This window comes from Nansenia antarctica, assembly GCF_963989245.1.
Source record: "Nansenia antarctica genome assembly, chromosome: 1".
In the NCBI taxonomy this organism is placed as follows: domain Eukaryota; kingdom Metazoa; phylum Chordata; class Actinopteri; order Argentiniformes; family Microstomatidae; genus Nansenia; species Nansenia antarctica.
The window spans coordinates 106720868-106734035 of record NC_137674.1 but is presented as its reverse complement, the minus strand read 5'-3'; the positions used below and the strand labels follow the sequence as shown (position 1 = coordinate 106734035).

General features: G+C 47.8%; 1 protein-coding gene across 1 annotated transcript; it reads right to left on the bottom strand.

The window, feature by feature from the left end:
- Positions 1-381: 381 nt before the first annotated feature.
- stil (STIL centriolar assembly protein) lies at positions 382-12780 on the bottom strand (the record flags this gene model as incomplete). Its single annotated transcript, XM_080529432.1, has 17 exons — positions 382-1138; positions 1485-1837; positions 2037-2196; positions 2599-2836; positions 3197-3320; positions 3749-4646; positions 4707-4948; positions 5473-5593; positions 7294-7403; positions 8249-8396; positions 9333-9419; positions 9705-9788; positions 10538-10791; positions 11617-11804; positions 12186-12301; positions 12404-12511; positions 12719-12780. 17 exons carry the CDS (start codon positions 12778-12780, stop codon positions 382-384), a joined length of 4050 nt encoding a protein of 1349 aa, XP_080385558.1.
- Between the last annotated feature and the right edge of the window lie 388 nt (positions 12781-13168).

The window sequence follows — 13168 nt, the reverse complement described above, 5'->3', positions numbered from 1 at the left end:
GACTGTTCTATATTGATATACAATGGCTTATAAAAGACCAAGAGAAACAAGCATACCTAAATAGCTGTTACCCGAGGACAACATCTGTAAGAGGGGGAATTTACATGACACCAGAGTTGTCTCAGACATAAACAGCACCATCATGTTTAAAATTTGGTAACAATCTCAGCATCTCAATGGTCACAGACACACATTAAAATCACTGAAACCCCTGAAAAGACACAAATGATGCAACATAAAAAAAAATCTGTAAACAAAAAAATCTATGGAAGCATTTAAAAAAAACATCTTGCAAGGAAAACCATGCAAACTGACAAACTCCTGATGGGTAAGAGTCATTTCATCTGTCAACCCTGACACTGCACTGGGTCCTGCGACTTGTCATAAGAGTTTCGGGAGCTGTCGCAGTCGGCTCAAGTCCAGGAAATTTCCCACCGATCCCTCTGTGTCTGGACCACCGCCCCTCTGCTGCGCCTCGCCTAAAGATCCACGTCGTCTGGCGCCGTTTTCTTTATCGAGCCGAGGTTTAGCCATGTCGGCCAACATCCACATTTTCGGACGCAGTTCCCTGAGTAGCTGGCTCTGAGAGTCGAGACGCCCTGTCTGGGGCAGGACCAGGCCAGAGTGAGGCAGCTCGTTGGTGATGTTTTTCAGAGCCAAACTTTGTAGGCCTCTACCTCCCTGCCCGTCACCTCCTGACTCCTCCTGTTGCGGCAAGCCGTATCCCAGTTCAAACCGCTCCCTGGCGACAGCGTTGTCATCTATGGCCCTATCCTCCTCCTCCTCCTCCTCCTCCTCTTCGCTACTGTTCCCCTCCTCCTCAATCAGCCCATACCTCCTCATGTACTTCCGGGTGGCGAAGGACATGTTAATGGGGGACAGCAGGCTCAGTCCCACTGAGCTCTTATTCACCGAGGAGGGTCTCCCTGAGAGAGAGAGCGGGGTTGGGCCGGGGTTGGGCCTGGGGGGTCTGGCTGAGAGGCTGGACAGCTGCGCGTCGCTCAGGTACTTGAGGGCGATGGCGTTGGCCTCCAGACTGAGGTCTGTGCTGCCGCTGGGGCCCCAGGCGCTGGTGTCCACAGACTCTGGGAGGGACAGCCTCATCAGGACGGCCTCTGGGTTGATGCAGGCCAGGGTGCTGGGAGGGGGGGGGGGGGAGGAAAAACGTTTCGTTATTTTATATATATATTTTTTTTTTGTCAAGACTTGTCAAGACTTGACAAAACTAAATGTAACCTGGGCTGGGTGAGTGTTTAGGGGAAAACTAAAAACTAAAAAACAAAAGGGGGATTAAGATTTTCTTTTTTACTTATTTTGAAGTCAATTGTATACATTGTATTTGACATGTGTATATTCTTATACCTATAGAGAGAGAGAGAGAGAGAGAGAGAGAGACAGAGGAGAGAGAGAGAGAGAGACAGAGACAGACAGAGAGAGAGACGTCCTTTGGGGGGGGGGTCACAAAAAGCGGAGCACATCGTTACCTGGTACTCTCCGCCGTGTTGCGTCTGGCCCTGTTAGCCGGGTCGGTCAGGTCCAGCTCCACGCTGACCCCCAGCCTCTGCAGCTGGCGCAGGGTGGCACAGGAGACCCGGTCCTCCCCCGGCCGCTCCTCCTCCTCCTCCTCCTCCTCCTCCTCCTCCTCCACTCTGGGCTCCGGCCTCCGGGAGCGGAGAGGGACGCGGCGGTCACGGGACGACAGTTGAGAGGGAGAGCAAGACGCCTCGGGGGACAAGCTCTGTCTCCCTCGGGGGTCAGAAGCCCTCCTGTCGCGTTCCTCCTCCCCCTCCTGGTCCCCTTCGTTCTCTGACACCTGGAGACGGCTGTTCACTTGGCCCTGTGGAGGTAATGAGAATAATAAACACCTGTACACCTGTACACTTTCACTGTAAATAAATTAATAATAATAATAATAATAATAATAATTATTATTATTATTCCTCCGTCTAGCATTGTGACGTGTGAGATTTATTTTTCTTATATGACCGGTGGTGGCTAGATGATTCACATGCTTTGAAAAATGTATTGGTCCTTACCATTAACTCCTGATAGAATCTCTGGTCGTCCTCCGCCGTCCTGGTGTCCTGGGGGGGGTCGTCCCTCTGGGGGGAGGGGGCCTGGGACTGGTAGCACATGCTGGCGCTCTCCCCCAACACCGGGCTCTGGAAGGGACCGCCTCCAAACGCTGACTGAGACCTGCAACCAATCAGAAGGCGGCTTAATACTGTCTTGTCTTGGGGGCGGCTGTGGCTCAGGAGGTAGTGGTGGTCTAGTGGATAGTGAGTTGGACTTGTGATCGGAAGGTTGTGAGTTGTGGGTTGTGTGTTCAAATCCCGCCAGAAACCATACCACTACTAGTGTGCCCTTGAGTAAGGCACTTAGCCCTCAGTTACTCCAGGGGGAATGTCCCTGTAATTCGTAATTGTAAGTCGCTTTGGATTAAAAGCGTCTGCTAAATGGCAAAATTATTAAATTAATTAATTAAATTAGGTAGAGCCGGCGTCTAATGAAGCTCCACTCAGCATTTCAGAACCAACTCAGTTTGGCGTTGAGTTTGAGTCTCGCCACGGAGACGGGAACCGACAGCACCCTGTGTACCTGTGTTCCAGGGACTGATTGGAGGGCGTGCCTGGCACCAGGCCCTCTCCTCCGCTGGCTTCTTCAAGCCTGTCCGTCTGCTGGTGGGTGAGGCTGGCTCTGCCAGAGCTCTGCCTGGAGGAGACCCTGGAGGAGACCCTGCTGCTGCGGTCAGACTCTGACCCTGCCTGCCAGTCCTGCTGGGGGGGCTCCATGTGACCAGGGCCGTCAACAGGATGGCCCCAGAACAGACTGGCACCTGTTAAAAGGGGCATTAATAAAATTATAAATAATATTATTATTAATAATAATAATAAAGCTTATTAAGCCTATTAAAGCTTAAATAATAAAACAGCCTGGTCATTCGGCGGACATTTTGACTTTGACAAGTACACAGTTCTTACTTGAACTATATTTCAGTTGATATGGACCCAGAATATGATAAAAAAAATAAAATTTGCATACAAGCCTCATATATATCATAATGACAAGCTTACAGTTACTGGAAAAGTTAGATGATATGTTGTGTTTTATGAAAAGTTAGACGATATGATGTGTTTTATGGTTGAGGTAAAAACATGGTGATGGTCAGGCCTAGGACTGGTAACGGGTACACTACCTGTTCCCACGGCGATGCTGACGCTCCTCTTGGTGTGTGGTCCTGGAGCGGTCTGGGTGGCCTCTGGTTCTGTCGAGGGAGGCGGGCTGGCTGCTTTCCCCTGGGCCTCCAGCAGCTTCTGGATCTGGAAGTGTGAGTGATTGATTGATTGATTGAGTTTATTCATGGATCGAGTAAAAACAGTAATCCAAGGGATGACATGTGAAAGTGTGAAAGCTTATTTCCAACATGGTCCTTTGATATTAACATACAAGACAACAATAACATCAAACAATGTGAGCATTATTGAAAAAAAAAAGAAAAAAAAGAATATGCGAAACGCAATACATTAGTATCAAAAGTATCCGCAGTGCCTATATTTTCCACAAGAGAGCGCCATTTCAAGTTTGAATGACTGGGAATTCCTTCTTTTTTTTTTTGCTTCTCAGACATTGTATAGAATTATACACACCCTTAAAAGTTGTGTTGTGATCATACACCGTTGTATAGAATTACACAACAATTAAAAAACTGAAAAACAGCACCATATATATATTATATATAGACCCTGACCTGAGCCTGCAGTAACTTCAGCTGCCGATCCTGGTCGACCAGCATCCTGTAGGCGTCGCTAGGCAACATGGCCGACATGGGGCCGTCCAGGGGTGTGAGGGGGGAGGAGGAGGGGGGGGCGGCGGGATGGGCAGAGCAGCCTGCAACACGGGCCTGGCAACACTGGTGCAGACAAGCAGGGGGGGGGAACTGCAGCTCCGCATGCCCTCGGCCGTGGGGGCTCTCGGGGGAGAACGGTGTGTGTGCCGGGGGGGAGTGGTGCGTGTGTGCCGGGGGGGAGTAGTGGTGTGTGTGTGCCGGGGGGGAGTGGTGTGTGTGGGGGCCGGGGGGAGGATAGGGAGTTGTTTGGCGGGAGGGCGAGAGGCAGAACTCTGCGGGGGGGCGGGGGGTGTAAGTGGGGTTACTGCTTACGGAGTTGGGGCAGTAGTGATGTCCATCGGGGCCGCTGTGAGGGGTGGAAGGGCCGACTGTGGACCCCTGCCAGGGGTTGGTGGGGTGGTACTGGGGGGGGGTATGGTTATGGTTATGGTGGTGGTCCTGGGGTTTGAAGGAGGAGCCGCAGCCACAGGTTTGGTTCAGGTTGGGGTTAGGGTTGGGGGTGCTGTGGAAGTGCTTGTGGGGGGGGGCTGTGCGATGCTGGGGGGCCGGGGGGGGTCCGGAGTTTTGTCTAGGGCTGCTGCGTTGGGGGTGGGGGGGAGGGGTTCCTCTGGGGGACATGACTCTGTCGGGGTGGAGGGGTCCAGAGGAGGTTCGACGCTGTCTGGGCTGGGGGAGGGAGGAGTCGTCGGGGCCCGAGCCGCCGGTCTTCACAGAGGAGGAGGAAGAGGAAGACGAGGATGCGTATGATGTCGGGTGGGGGGCACACCCCCCCTCCTTGGTTCCCTTTCCTGATCTCCTGCTGGAGGAGGAGGAGGAGGAGGAGGAGGAGGAGGGGGGGGGACAGAGTGCTTGTTGTTGCTGTTGTGCAGGGGTGAAGGAGGATCCTTTGCTGGCCTTGCTGCCCGGGGGGGCTGCTGGGGTCAGGGGTCTTCTGATGGGAGGGGGTCCCTGGCCTGGGGGCATTTCGCTTCTCCTGTGCTGTGAGAGAGGAGGGGTCGGGTGGGAGGGGCCGGAGTAACGAGAGTCTGTTCTTTTTCCGGTAAGGAAGCTGCCGTCCATCACCATGGAGAGTTCCGGAACGGAGGGCTGGACCCGCCTGGTCTGGAAAAACACAAAGACAAATATGTACGTCTTTAAAACCATTATAGCCAAAGCTCATCTGACATCCACCTATCCCTCTGGATACAGAATCAACAGCTACAGTAACATGGTGGCTGCAACACAGCAAGGACAGGTTATTAAATGCAGTGGAAAGGGAGGGGTGTTTTAGATTAACGGACTGCACTTATATAGCGCCTTTATCAAAAGCGCTTTACAACGGCCTCTCATTCACCCATTCACACACACATTCACACGCTAATGGCGGCAAGCTACCATGCAAGGCGCCGGCCGGCCCGCTCACTGGGAGCAATTTGGGGTTCAGTGTCTTGCCCAAGGACACTTCGACATGTGGCCAGCCGGGGCTCGAACCGCCGATCTGCCAAACTTGCGATCATTAGATGGCGGCTCTACCTCCTGCGCCACAAATTAGATTAGACTCAACTTTATTGTCATTGCACAGAGACAACAAGTACAGAGACAAGGAAATGTAGTGAGAGTGGCATGGTGGAACAGGGAACACTGACCTGCTGGCTGAGCGGGTGGGGGTTTGGGGACGGCCTCGGGGACAAGTCCTCGTCTTCCACCCCAGAGTCCTGGTCACTAGCAGACAGCCTGCTTTGGGGAGAGGCTGTTGCTACTGGGGTACTGAAGCAGGAAAGATAAGAAGAATGCTGTCAGGCACCGGAGACCCGCAAAGTCTGTTAGAGAGCTTTTCTGTAAGCTGTCTGCATAACCCTAACCCAGGGGTCGGCAACCCGCGGCTCCGGAGCCACATGCGGCTCTTTTGCCCATCTTCAGTGGCTCCCTGTGGCTTTGACCACAAATGGAAATGAACAACGATTATTTATCGTTATTTTTTACGTTGCCGCGGTGTCTCTCCTTGAACTACAACTCCCTGCTTACGCTGTAATGTTGTACGAGGGCCAATAGGATTCGGATATGTTGGCACATGACTAGTATTTTGACTGGACCCAACATGAGACTGGATGTGACAGGTTTTTTTCAAGAGTAGACCTATATCCACAGGGATTGACGAAGTACTGCGGCAGGCAAAGCAAGAAACTATCCACATTGTCTACAACTTTGTGGCTAGATTTACTGTATAGACGGACATCGGCGACGCACATCGATGAACGGGAGCTTCCCGGTGAGCGCTATTTGCCTACTTTTATATGCAAAAAGCGGCTTGTCTTTAGCTCAAACCGTTTCCGAATTATGAACTTCTAAAGAAGGTATGATATTTGGGAGCGCCGGCGTTCCTGTGGGTGAAAAGAGGACGAGGGAGGCTAGTTTTCATTTGGCACTGTAGTCTACAGTCTGTAGATTTGTCTATTTTTTGGCTGACGATCTCTTGGTTTGCTCACTTCCTCTGGATGAAATTACAAACGTATCCATATTTTTTCTCAGGCTAGTATAGCCAGATAAAAGTATCAACCCACCTGTTAAAAGGTACCAGAATACACGAAATTGCATCTACTCTGTTAAAAAAATGTTTGGGGGGAACCCCCCAGACCCCCATTACGCTATCCTAGTGTTTCACTTTTGTAAAGCACAATACGTTTGCATTCGGTTGTATGCATATGTGCTAAGGCTTATGTATTTGTAGCCTACTATTTTGATAGTAGGCTAATATATAGACACTTACAGCATGTGTTGCCTTCATTATAAGGCTTATATAAGGCTTTACATTTTTTGCGGCTCCAGACAGATTAGTTTTTTGGTCCAATATGGCTCTTTCAACATTTAAGGTTGCCGACCCCTGCCCTAACCCATAATTTTTAACATCCTTTGAAGTCATCAATAATGAAATGTTTGAGTAGCCCTCCCAATTAGGTGGCCTAGTGGCCTAGGGGATAGTGAGTTGGACTGGTGATCAGAAGGTCATGAGTTCAAATCCCACCTGTGAACAACATCACCACTAAAGTGCCCTTGAGTAAGACACTTAGCCCTAAGTTACTCCGTCCCTGTAATCTCCAATTGTAAGTTACTTTGGATAAAAGCGCCTGCTAAATGTAAAAAATGTAAAGGAATGGTATAAATTACATTTGGCTTAATGGTGAAAAACAATAATAATAATAATAATACATCAGACTTATATAGCGCTTTTCTGGAGACTCAAAGACACTTTGCAAAGTGAAAAGACCTAGGAGCTAATATAAATGAATAAAGATAAAAAGAAGAAAATAAATAAAAGAAAGTATAACTCAGGTAGTGCTGGGGACAGATGAAAGGGGGAGGGGGAGAGGGTTAACTAGTGAAGGCAAGCTTGAAGAGGTGAGTTTTGAGGGCCTGTGAATGTTGACAGGGTGTTGGACAACAACATGAAGAGAGACCAGCTTACACACCTGAGGAGGGAGCTGCGAGACAACACGTCCCTGAAGACTTCAGTCTCACAGTTTTGGCTCTCGGCGCTGAGCTCAAACTGCAGGTTGCGCCCATCTGACACCTCAACATGCTGCACACAAAAGGAACAAAAAATATGTCACTGATACAAGACCCCAACGCTAGAATGACAGTAAGATTCCACATGTCGCGGGGCGCTTAGTGGCGTAGCACACTAATGTGCATAGTACCACATCATCGCAAGGTTCCTGGTTCGATTCTGACCCCCCATGACATATTTTCGACCCCCCATGACATGTCATCCCTCCTCTCTCTCCAACCACCCTTCCTGTCAATCTCTACTGTCTAACCATAAATGACTTTGAGGAGAAGAAGAAAAAAAACATACCAATAAAATCAGAAATAACCTTAAAGAAATAAAAATAAAAAACAGGATTCCACATGTGAGTTGACTGACCTGGTAGAGGGGGAGACACTGACTGACCTGGTAGAGGGTGAGAGACTGACCTGGTAGAGGAGGAGAGACTGACCTGGTAGAGGGTGAGAGACTGACCTGGTAGAGGGTGAGAGACTATGTTGACTGACCTGGTAGAGGGTGAGAGACTATGTTGACTGACCTGGTAGAGGGTGAGAGACTATGTTGACTGACCTGGTAGAGGGTGAGAGACTATGTTGACTGACCTGGTAGAGGGTGAGAGACTGACCTGGTAGAGGGTGAGAGACTGACCTGGTAGAGGGTGAGAGACTGACCTGGTAGAGGGTGAGTGACTGACCTGGTAGAGGGTGAGAGACTGACCTGGTAGAGGGTGAGAGACTGACCTGGTAGAGGGTGAGAGACTGACCTGGTAGAGGGTGAGTGACTGACCTGGTAGAGGGTGAGTGACTGACCTGGTAGAGGGTGAGAGACTGACCTGGTAGAGGGTGAGAGACTGACCTGGTAGAGGGTGAGAGACTGACCTGGTAGAGGGTGAGCGACTCTGTGCTGGTGAGCAGCTGGAAGGTCATGTCCTGGGGGCCGTCGCTCGGCTGGCACTGGTAGAACTCAGGCTCCCTGTGAGTCAGGGAGAAGAGGACCACCAGGAAATACCCGCCCTCCGACATCACCCTGCAACACACCAACACCACAGTCAGTCAATATATGCCATTTAGCTGACGCTTTTATCCAAAGTGAGTGCATACATTTGTCAGTATATAGTCCAATTATCCATTTGATTGCAGGTGTTGAGATCTTGCACCCAACATATTGCAGGTGTTTAGATCTTGCACCCAACATATTGCAGGTGTTTAGATCTTGCAATCCACTTTTGCTAACTGAATATAATGCATTATAACATTTGGATAAATAGTTTGGTGTGATAGAGTTGTTGATTCGCTCCTGACAGGAACACCTGACGGGACTTTAAGTGGAAAAGGTAAAATATGAGACAGCAGCTGGTGAAAGCAGGAACAAGTCAGCAACCCAAATCTTCAGACTTTTATTCTGAAAATGTTAAATAAATCAATGACACACTCGCTAGTCCAGTCAAAAATATTGCAATGCAATGGATTCGGTGAGTAATCCCCACTACTTTACACCAACTAGTTTGTAGTGGGGATTACTCACTGAATCCATTGCAATATTATTTCTTTTATTTTAATTTGAATAAATCTGAATATTTTGATTGGTTGCTAACTTGTTCCTGCTTTCACCAGTTGCTGTCACATATTTTGTGGGACCAAATCAACAACTCAACTTTACATTACAATGACAGTAAGAACATCAAAGCCATGAGAACAGCTACACCACTGGTACAACATCATCATGACCCTCTACACACAATATTAACAATTGGTATAAAGTTTTAGAAGCATTTAGCTAACCAAAGCGTATGTCCATTTTTTGTTTTGAAAACATCATTCATCAACATAAAACTTGGATGTTGCTAAAACTGAGATGCTAAAACATTTGTTTTGACTAAATACCCTTGCCATCGACAAATATGCAAACTGAGAAAAATTACAACAAGCCAAACATCCCAGAACAGATGGGTGACACACTCACTTGTCCTGGAGGGAGGAGCTGAACAGGTACCTCAGACACAAGGCCCACACCTGGGGGTGGTAGATGTGTGTGACACCACTCAGCCACCTGTCACAGGGGGATGGAGACACAGACACAGACACGCACACAGAGACACACGCACACAGAGACACACGCACACAGAGACACACACACACAGAGACACACGCACACAGAGACACACACGCACAGAGACACGCACAGAGACACACACAGACACAGAGACACACAGACACAGAGACACACACAGACGTAACCATCAATACTATTACCATAAAAGCTCAACTAAATACCGTGCAGTCTGTCACATTAACAGCATTGTATTCTGTATTAGTAAACAGAGGGCATACTTACAGTCCTACTAGTGGGAGAGTGTAGGCCTTAGGATCAGACTCCAGTATGAGCAGCAGCTTACGGGTTTGATCCATGGTCAGAAAGCTGGGGGAAACAGCAAAAACAGGCACTCATTCAACCCCCACTTCCATTCAAAGTTTAATTTGTTCAATCAGCAACAATGTGCGCAAGAACACAGGTGAGATCTATAAAAAAAAAAAAAAGTCATCTCGAAACCTATGTGACTTTCAGTTTGGAACTGAATAAAGATTTCCACTAAAACAACGATATTCAGACTATGGAACATCACGGTAAAGTATAACACATGGATTTTCAACATCCTCCCATTACATTTGTGAGAGGTCATTATTTTGTGCACATCGTGAACCGATCAAAAGCCTACTTTTCCGTCAATTACGGCTTCATTCACTTTCTCACCCAACTCTAATACACCCTCACGGGAATCTTCAATTGAAGAGCCTTCCATGACCGCTCATATGGGACAGCAGCTGGTGAAAGGGGGAACAAGTCGGCAACCGTCCAAATGTCCAGACTTTTATTCAGAAAAATGTAAATAAATTGGAACGAAAAATGGAAGCTCATTTGTGGGCGGTGACTTAATTTATTTCAAATCACCTTAAAATCGATTCAAAACACATTGTTTTACCGAAACATCGTTGAAATGAAAATCAACGACACACTCTCTAGTCAAGCCCAAAATACTGCAATGCAATGGATTCCGACTGAGAGTTACATTTTTCAGAATAAAAGTCGGTAAAACATTTGGTCGGTTGCCGAATTGTTCCCCCCCTTTCACCCGCTGCCGTCACATAATTCGACCTACGGTCTCGTACCCTTGTTTGTGGCTGGCGCTGTGCAGAGGCTGGGCCAGACTGGAGAGGCCGCTGAGGTTCCTGGCGAGGGCGGTGGGGATGATGGGTATGGGCCTGACCGGCACAGCCTCCAGGGTGTTGCAGGAGGTGACGGCCGCCCAGCGGAGACTGAAGCCCAGACTGTCTGCCTGCTGGGAGCAGCTCAGGTGAGCTCGCAAGGTGAGCAGCTTGGCTAAGACCAACGGCTCCCGACTGCTGCAGCACTGCTTCAGCGTCTAAACACGGAGGGCACGAGAGGAGGGTTGGCTTTGGTTTGTTAACAGTCGGTGACCAAAAAAACCAACAACATAAAAAATATATAATAACTTATTTTAAGAGGGACAGCTGTTCCTCAATAATTAATACATTACAAAAGAGACTAGGACAGACATAAATATGAACCTTTTTACTTTAAAGCTTCTAGATAATTGGTATAGCAAGCCGCACTTAAGAGCACTTAGAGAGGGAAAGCGGTTCCGTTAAGAGCAACACCTGTTGCTGACAGGTTGCGCTAACTGACAAGCCGAGGTTGAGACAAGTGTGCTTCTTCTGTTGCCGGGGTAACAGGAAAGGTGGGCTTCCTTGTCAGGCAGTTATGGGCAGAGTGAGAGTTGGTTGAGCATGTGTGCCAGTTGGAAAATCCTCAATTAGTTTTTCAGCCAAATGGCTGTTTAGTCCCCCCCCCCCTCCATTTGTTTTGGTATGAAGCTGAGATGGTTGGGGAAATGTGACCACGGTCACATCTGGATGCAGGACTAGCAGTCTGGGATATTGAAACCATAATTGTTGTTGTTTTTTCCTCTTTCTTCATGCATCAATTAGATATAAACTGTTTGTTTACAAACAATCGAGTAAAACAACCTTATATTTTGGGTAATGAAGATTGTACTTATAGCTGATCAGGCATTTATAAATCCTGCTCTTTGACAACGGGTACGCATCATGAATGCCAGATTGAGTGTTTAGAATGTATCGAACATGAAAAAAATCAAGAGTGATATAGTTCATTCAGTTGCTATGCCGACAATTTCTGCATTTAGAGCGTAACAGGTGCACGTTACCTTAAAAGAGATATGGAAGTCCTCGGCAGAGTGAACCACAGTGTCGGTAGACGTCACACTCTGGACCCCGAACACGCAGGGCACCAGGATGTCCCCCGGCAGCAGGGCGGTGGGGATCTTTCCAGCGGCGGTAGGCTGCTCCCGGCCCGGGTCAAACCGGTCCAGAGTCAACGTCACTCCCTCTTCATCTTGGAAAGTGTATGAAGGGGAGTTAAGAGAGTCAAGCAAGGGAGGAGACATGGGGCAGTATCGGTAAAACCCTTGAGTTGTTGGAAGCACAAGCAAGATAATACAAATAATAATAATAAGCTTTATTTATATAGCACCTTTCATATATAAGAATGCAGCTCAAAGTGCTGTACAATAACAGCGCAAAAGAACAGATTAAAAAACGAAAACAACTAAGACACCAGCAAAGATGTAATCATAATCATCGAAAGGAAGGCTGAGAAGCTTGAAGTGATATTTAGGCAGAAATAATACTTTTCTTCTATCAGACTACTGACAGAAGACCACAAACAAAGAAAAAAAACCTGTTTGATTGTCAAGTTTTATTACAGAAGTCTTACCAGCGTCTACAGCAACAGTACCCAGCAGGAAGCAGCTAAACCTGGGCTTGTTACTCTGCCTGGCGTGGCGGTGAGCCAGGCGAAGGGCTTTCTCTGCCAGGAGCAGTCGGGGATTCCTGTTAAACGCACAACATATTTTTTAAGCACCAGATGGAATACAGCCCATAACACAGACACAGTCTGTTGTCACACTGTCACAAGGGAAAACCCCAAAGTACCTGTAATAGGAGAGGTGGAGGCTAACCACGTCCCCGTTGGGAGTAGGGTCCCACAGGGCCGCTTTGGACTTGGGGAAGGTAAGAGGAGTGAGGGCGTTCTCTGGTGACCTATGATGAGGACCAAATAAGACAGATATAGGTATTGATCCCCTTTTATTGATATCCCCGAGGGGGAAATTAGGGCGTTACAGCAGCCTCAGACCACAAACAACAACAAAATAAAGTGAAAATTGAACAGTAGACGAACAACAATCTTTCAGACACATGACAAGGAAGGTGTCTTAAATTGATATAGAGACGAAATAAGTTAGTCACCTTTCCATTTGCCGATTCTCTTGGTAAACGTTCTCCAGAAGGTGAGAGGGCATCCTCCTCATGTTCACTTTAATACTCATTTCTGTGGACATGGAAAACACTCTCCATTTAAGTGCTGATTTCACGACAACACGCATAGCTTGGACAAACCACTGACAAACCACTGACAGTATTATGCACAACATATTTTACAATACAGTAAAATGCATGCATGATGCATATCTGTCTAAAGACATTGAAACATTATCCAATATTGGATAATGTTTCAATGTCTTTGATGACAGATATGCATCATGCACAGTCTAGATAGGTGCACACAGTGACAGTCTGCGAACTTAGTTAAAGATAGCCATTTAAAGAGCCTTGTCTTGAGATCTAGTCTTCTAGCTAGCTAGATTAAGAGTTAGACATAATAACCCCCCCTCTCCTAACTTACCTGCTGTTCAGTGC